Raw genomic sequence first — 8,278 nt, forward strand, 5'->3', positions numbered from 1 at the left:
ACAATACAAAGCAAGCAGAACACAAAACTAAAAGTCCAAAGCCTTAGATGCTGAACAAGTTTGAATGTAACTAACACAATCATCACCACCAAAGCATAAATCTCCGAACCGATGCAATGCATACGTATATCAAGACAAAAACAACAGACACCATTATCACAAGATGTGTCAGAAAATAACATCAAATAAAACAAATCATAGTCACACAACTACATACAAATAATAAAGAAAACAAACTATTGAAAAAAACAAAAACAAGAGAGGCAAGGCCTTCAAGACTCACTTGTGATAAATTAAGTCCCCTAGCATTAATTACAGAGTAATTTCCCTTTTTTTTATCTGCACCAAAACGTTTGCAAAATAAATAAAACTTCCATGCTTAGCAAAAGAAGTTCCTGTTTGAACAAAAAATGATCATAATGACTGCTCTTGTTGTTGTGTCAGAATATCAGATCAAAGTGCCAAGTTTAGAGAATACAAAAAATATAAATATAACAGTAAATGCAGTTTGCATATAATTACTAAATTAGGCTTCTTTTTTTAAATTTTTTTGAAACCATCCCAGAGGTGCAATATTGTTTTAAACAAGATGACTGGAAAGAACTGAATTTTTCCTATTTTTATGCCAAATTTGGTGTCAACTGACAAAGTATTTGCAGAGAAAATGTCAATGTTAAAGTTTACCACGGACACACAGACACACGGACACACACACACACAGACAACCGAACACCCGGTTAAAACACAGACTCACTTTGTTTACACAAGTGAGTCAAAAAAGAGAGAGAAAAAAATTCAATACATACACAGAGAAACATAATCATGCTCACACACACACACCACACAGCACCACAAATGTTACAACTAACATGCACCTGTGGTAAGCAGTTCAGCTTGCATCATTGTTTGTTTCACTGTCAGCAGTTACGTACGTACCTTCTTGCCCAAGTGTTTCAAAGAGAATAACTATTCTGCTGATCATTTTTAGAAAGTTATTTCTGATGAAATTCTTATGGTTGAGCTTTCACAGTCATTAGTTCATAGCCCTATTTCTATACTCCTTGAATGTACTTCAGAATTGTATTAATGGTTTTTGATTATTGTTATCATTATTGAATGTGTTACTGTTAAATGTAAATGCATGTTAGTTATACATTTTTTGGTAGTTTTCTACCTTTTCTGTTTTCCTACCCCCCCCCCCCCTTCCCCTCCCCCACCCCCCCTTTTAAAAAAAAAAAAAAATTTTAATTATTTTTCAATTAAATTGTAATTTGTATAATATCACTGATAGTGAAAAGACACTAAACTAAAGAACGAACGAACACAGCACCACACGCACACCTGAACAATCACACACACACACACACACACAAAAAAACTGGCCCAAGAGAACCAGCACAGCCTGGTAGCTGTATCTGCAGCATCAGCCCCCCCACACACACACACAAACTCACCAGCTTTTGAGGCAATCAGCAGAGCACTATGCTGAAAAAAGCCCCAACCCCAATCCCCCCCACCCGAACCATCATACGCTTCCCAACCACACCACACCATCAGCACAAACACCCCCCCCCCCCCCACACACACACATACTCTACACACCCACACACGAACTCACCAGCTTTAGACTTCAGAAGCAACCAACACACAGCCTGGTGCTGCATCAGTCCCCCCCCCCCCCACCCCCCGACCTCTCATCCACACACAATCTCACCGGCTTTAGAGACAACCATTATATTTACTACTAACACTGCCTGGTGCTGTATCTGCCCCCCCCCCCCACCCCCAACATCACCCCACCCCAACCCCACTCCTCCCCCCCAACTTCACACACAAACTCACCGGCATTAGAGGTCACCAACACCGCCTGGTGTTGTATCTGCTGCAGAAGCCCCATCCCTTCGCTGGCCAGCCACACACACTCCACACATGCTCACACCACACACACACACAAACACTCTCGCATACATTTCACACATACACCACACCCGCACAAACACCCCCCACCCCCCTCCTCCTCGTCCCCCCTCCCCAAACACCCGCACACACAAACTCACCAGCTTTAGACGCCACCAACACCGCCTGGTGCTGTATCTGTGGCAGAAGCCCCATCCCGGCGGGGGCCCCTGCCGCTCCTGCCGGCTGGGCGCTCAGAGACACCTTCTGGGCCCCGGGGAGTAGCCCCCCCTGGGCCGCCGCCATCTGCACGGGCTTGCCGCCCAGGGGAGCTAACTTCATGGCCTCGGAGACGCTGAGGGTGGGCGCGGCGGGGTTGAGGGCCATGCCCAGGGTCGGGGCGGCGGGGTTGACCCGCTGCGTGAGGGTGATCTGGAGGGGCTGCCCCTGCAGGGAGGTGGCTCCCGCGCCTGGGGGTCCCTGCACTATCAGGCTGGTCCTGTGGGATGCGGATGTGGATGTTTTATTCATATCAAGGTCACTGCCCCTCATGAAGGGGGTACAATACACAAACAAGCACAGTCACTGAAGAAAATCATGAAGTTGCAACAGATCTGAAATGCAATGCCTTGTACAAGTATACTGACAAATTCCTTAGGAGCAGGACACTTTCTTTTTCAGATGCTAGAAGTAGACTTAAACGGAATTGACAGGGGTATCTATAAAAAGCAGGTGGGATATAGTGTACTCTCAAACTGGTTAAAGCAGGACAACATAAAACAAAATGCAGCTTATCTTCATTTTAACTTTTGCACGAACGGACACATTAAATCGAGGAATTATGGTTCTGAGGGAGTGGGAGAGAAAGGGTTAACAGATGAGAGATATATAGTACTAATCATCATGAACATCATCATCATAATAGTATAGGTGGGGAGGTGAAGAAAGAGTTCAAGATAAGATTAAATACTAATAGTGATGATAATAATCATAATAATATCATAGGTGGGGAGGATGAATGAGAAAGAGTTGAACTTAAAGATGAGATAAAATACTCATCATCATCATAACCATAATAATAGTCACAACATATTCTGATATTGTAGTTTGTCCTTAAACTTTTTTTTAAAACTCAAAGGCTTGTCCTGCAGGCTGCGGAGAAGGAAAAAGAGTTAAAGATGAGATAAAAATACTACTATTACTACTAATAACTATGACAACTACTACGGCTAATAATAGTAATGATCATAATATACTGTGGCTTATACTGGTTATAGAACCTGCACTGCAGGTAGGGGGAAGGAGAAAGAGTTAAAGATAAGAGAAAATAATAACAATAGTACATGTTGTACTTATATGGCATAAACTCCCTACACCACACAATGGGCTCGAAGCACCTCACATGAAAGAATACATGTACAATAGTGCATCTTGCCACTAATCCCTTCCCAAAATAGCCTCCCTTTCCCTGCCTCTTCCTTGTCTTCAGTTTCTTCTTCAGTTTTAGAGTTATGCATGTGTGTGAATGACTGGTGCAAAAGCGCTTTGATTTGTTTCTGCGCAAGATTCAGAGCTATATAAACACCATTATTATTATTATTATTATTACAATTAGTATTGTTATTAATCAGTTACTGTTACTGATCGGTTTTGAGAATATCATTAACGTGTGTGTGTGCGTGTGTGTGTGTGTGTGTGTGTGTGTGTGCATGTGTGTGTGTGCATGTGTACATTAGTACTGACTTGCTAACCCACACAAATGGGCAGGAAGAGATGATGAAAAACGGTGAATGAGATAAGCTGATAACCCATCTCTTTTTTCTTGTTGTTTTTTTTTTTTAGTCCTGGAAGACCAGTCGAACTTTTGGGGGTCGGGGGGCAGGGGGAGGGGACTGGAGGGGAATGGGGAAGAGAAAAGCCTTTTCTTCCATATCTACTTATCCCCAACAACACGCTATTACAGTATTAGCACACAAACAAAACAACCCCACCCTCTTCATCCTCGCTTACCTCTGATCGGTCAAACTGACAGAGCCCGTAGCCGCCGTGGTCGTCGGTTGGATGCCCGTCCTTATCGCGGAAATGACGGGGTTTCGAACCATGGGGAGTCCCGTGACGGACCCCGACACTGTGGGGACAGAGGGCGCTGCAGGCACGGAGTACGAGGGGATCTGGATGGTGGGAGACACTCCGGAACGCAGCATGGTCGCCGGCGCCGCTCTGGGCATGGCAAGTGCAGAGGCTGCCACTCCTGTTGTTTATTTAGGGAGGTGGGGGGAGAAAAAAAATAACATAAAAAATTTGACACGTGGTCTGTGGTTTTGGTTTATTTAAAATATTTTGTGGAGACTTTTGACATACGGAGAGGGATTTTTGTCATATTGTTGTTTTTTCTCTTTCACCAAAAACTGATTTTTTCTTTTTCTTAGTGTGAAATTCACATTGAAATGGAAGACTTTTGTTTATCTTCTTTGTATACATATATATATACAAAGTGAGTGTGTGTGTGTGTGTGTGTGTGTGTGTGTGTGTGTGTGTGTGTGTCAGTGTGTGTGAGAATGTGTGTCAATGTGTGTGTGTGTGTGTGTGTGTGTGTGTGTGTGTAAGTTACTAGTGTGGCTGAGTGCTGAACATTTGATTAACTTGAGTTTGCACCTCTTGTAATACTAACAGTTGTACACTGTGTACATGTTTCTCATTAGTACTAATCAGTTCAACATCAATTGATCAAATCAACTATGGAATAATCAAACCAATCCCTGAAAAATAGTCAGATGTATCTATGAGAAAACCAAGGTGTGCAAAACAAAACTATTGATCAATAGATCATTTAAATGCCAAGCAAAAATCTAAATCTATATCAAAATTCAAATTCATGTCTGTGATATCACCTTCTGCCAGGCGAGACAGTTTCACCAATTGGTCACAATTTGGTGAAAACAGTCAAACTCAAATTTTTGTATTGTATTGTATTTCTCTTCTTTGTCACAACTGATTTCTCTGTGTGAAATTTGGGCTGCTCTCCCCATGGAGAGCATGTCACTACACTGAGACAGAGCGCCACCATTTTTTTTGCATTTTTTCCTGCATTCAGTTTTATTTGTGTCGAAGTGGATTTTTCTACAGAATTTTGCCAAGGATAACGGTTTTGTTGCCTTGGGTTCTTATACATGCGCTAAGTGCATGCTGGACACAGGACCTCGGTTTATCATCTCATCCGAACGACTAGCGTCCAGACCACCACTCAAGTTTGGTCTAGTGGAGGGGGAGAAAATATTGGCGACTGTACCGCGATTCAAACCAGTCTGCTCAGATTCTCTCGTTTCCTAGGCAGACGCGTTACCTCTACGCTAACACTCCACTTCTTAGTAACTTTACTTTCAAACAACAATCCAGTTTCATGAGGAAGAGCATTGTCTTAGCATAAAAATAAACAAATTCATGCTAAGTGCATGCTTTCTTAGTTTCTACACATTTGGTAGATTTTCTCTTATGAATATATGAGAAGTTTAATATTGGTAAGAACATAAATTGCAATATGAATATTCCTATTTGAGTATTTTCACCTACAAAAGTTGTCAGAGCTCCACATAATTTACAAGTTACACTATCATGAAAAAATCAATCCTTATCAAAACGAACAAAAAACAAGTAAACAAAATTCCGGATGATTAAAAAAAAAAATTTTTTAAAGGGAAGAAAACTGAAAAGGAAAAGAAAGAAAGAACAAGACCGACACAAATATCAAACTATGAAACTGACATTCACAACAACAACAACAACAAATAATTGCCAAACACCCACACCACTAAATCAGTAAATGAACACACATACTATCAACATATAACCACACAATCAATAATGTGACTAGATGTTAACCAAAGAACACACACATGCAGTGATGCACGCACACACGCGCTCAAACACACACATACAGTATACACACATGCTTTTACTTTACCTCTGGGTAGATGCGAAGTAAACTGATGTTGCTGAGACATATCTGTAGTGTACTGTTATTTTCACTTCACAATCTGACCGAGAGAATGCTGACACTCAGCATTCACAGACTTGCACAGGTCTGCAAATCCTTGTGTGGTTATATGCTCTTCAAACTCCAATGTTGGTAATTATGACTTAAACAGCTGGCTCAGCCTTTGGGTAACAATTCTGGAAATGAAAAGGCAGGGTTGTAATTATGTATCCAACTCGACAACGATAGGACAAATGTCCTGAATCACCCAAACAAAATCAGACACATCAAGACGAAGAATGGAATTTTTTTTTTTTCAACACATTTTCAAGTTACTTTACAATATCAAGGACAATTATTTGACAGTATTAAAAACAGCTGTTTGACTGTATTCAGGACAATAACAGCACTGACGGCAGTTACTTGTTGTGTTAAGGACATTTACTTGACAGTATTGTGGACATTTGATTTATTTAACAGTATTATTGTCAAGGACAGTTAACTGACATCACTAAAAGCAGTGTACACCTGCCTTCGTTATTGAATAAAATGGCTCACACTGTCACAGTTCTTCAGTGGCATGCAAACAACTTTATAAGTGGAAGTCAAAGACTGAACATTACAGACGTCTACAGGGATGTCTCTCCAAGTGTTTTTTTCAGTGTGTGTGCGTGTGCATGTGTGTGTGTGTATGACTAGGAGTGTGTGTGTGTGTGACTGTGTGTGTGTGTTACTGTGTGACTCTGTGTGTGTGTGTGTGTGTGTGTGTGTGTGTGTGTGTGTGTGTGTGTGTATGACTAGGAGTGTGTGTGTGTGACTGTGTGTGTGTGTTACTGTGTGACTCTGTGTGTGTGTGTGTGTGTGTGTGTGTGTGTGTGTGTGTGTGTGTGTGTGTGTGTGTACTCCAGACTTTAAATCAAATGATGAATTTTAACGCATGTCATCACATCAGGTGTTACTATGAGTAAGAATACAATATCCTAATTCAGACCAGCACATTCATACAGCAATAGTGAAGCCTCATGTCTGATAACAATCTGAGAGCTGTGTATGACCACACACGTTACACTATTTTGTGCCCACTTAACCACCAAAGTGTGTCATTTTGTGAGTACTTATGCAAACTTCTGTGATTCATACTAGTCATACGCATGTCACTGTGTATTTTGCCAGCCTTTTTTCCCATGGCCTGGCTTACTCAGCTTATATAAGAGATTCATATAAGCTTATGAAGTTAGGCTGACATTTAAGTGAGAGCTGTATAATCAAAGCAATGGAAATTCAATGCAATTCATACTTTACAGCTTGGTCTTTAGTAAAAGACTGTGACTCTCAAACTAGGAGGTGCTATGCACAGGTTCTTTGTGCTGCAGTCCAGGGGGCAAGTTGGCCTTTGTGGAGATGTAACTTGGGCAGAAACTCTCCACTATAATCAAAATTCTAGACTTGACAGTTGGGTCAGTAGTTGCCCCTTCTGCTGTTCTGACAGTCATAACTGGACACAACTATCAATGTATCATACATTCTTTCTCAACCACTGAGTCAGTGAGTGACCTGTAAATTGCTTTGTTGTAAATATATATATATATATATACATGTGGTAACCAAATTTTCCATCAGCTCCGCTTCAAATCCAACCTTTCCGACTGAATGTATGACTGACACTGTTCACATTCAATGTCATAACATTCATTGATGGTCAACAACTGCTTACGTGTCTGAAGTTCTCTCCCAGTCGCACGCGAGAACTAAACAACACTCTCACTTGTTTAGTTACCGAACTGGACGAAAAACAATTGAAAGTTTCATAAACTTTTGATGCAAGCTTTAACACACGGGCGAAAATCAAATCAAGTCGCCGACAGAGAGAAACCGACGTCTTGAGAAAGAGAAAGGGGGTGGAGAAGAGAAAACGAAAACCGGTGGTAAAAATTTCACTCGGCCACAACCACAACCACAAACATTGGTCTCCACGAATCAGCTTTATGAAGCACTGGTTCGAACTTCATTAACAATTAGCGGTCACATTGTTTTACATTGTCTACACATACAACATGAATACACGTGTGTAAACCTTACCACACTCAAAACAACATGATAAACCCCCAATCTTTCTGTCGTCTCTACGTTCACTGACTCCTGTGACTGTTGCACAAAACCGCGAGAATTTCATTCATCAAGTTTAACCATTTCGTCAGAATCTCTTCACAAAATACTAATGCAGATAGGTACAAACCTCTCATCCTTTCTTGAAATCACTGCCAGTTCAGATCAAAACACCCACGATCGTGCAAATTTGAAGATTTGATGGGCACAGTTCCTAATTTCGCTCGTCAAAGCTAGCAAGCAGGTACTTCCGTTGACCCATATTTGAACAAATTTGATTGGCTACAGGAATGAATCGGCCAT

The 8,278-nt window shown here is 41.2% G+C and overlaps 1 protein-coding gene across 1 annotated transcript in view; it reads right to left on the reverse strand.

The window, feature by feature from the left end:
- The window catches only part of LOC143275565 (uncharacterized), a 34,079-nt gene extending 25,860 nt beyond the window's left edge, over window positions 1-8,219 (reverse strand). Inside the window, exons 1-4 of the mRNA XM_076579765.1 lie at window positions 8,106-8,219; window positions 5,858-6,066; window positions 3,907-4,147; window positions 2,058-2,395 (exon numbers count right to left, since the gene is read on the reverse strand). Coding sequence (XP_076435880.1) covers window positions 2,058-2,395; window positions 3,907-4,147; window positions 5,858-5,897 — 619 coding nt within the window. The 5' untranslated portion in view covers window positions 5,898-6,066; window positions 8,106-8,219. The remainder of the gene's footprint in view (window positions 1-2,057; window positions 2,396-3,906; window positions 4,148-5,857; window positions 6,067-8,105) is intronic.
- Between the last annotated feature and the right edge of the window lie 59 nt (window positions 8,220-8,278).

The sequence above is a fragment of the Babylonia areolata genome, chromosome 30 (assembly GCF_041734735.1).
Source record: "Babylonia areolata isolate BAREFJ2019XMU chromosome 30, ASM4173473v1, whole genome shotgun sequence".
Classification (NCBI taxonomy): domain Eukaryota; kingdom Metazoa; phylum Mollusca; class Gastropoda; order Neogastropoda; family Buccinidae; genus Babylonia; species Babylonia areolata.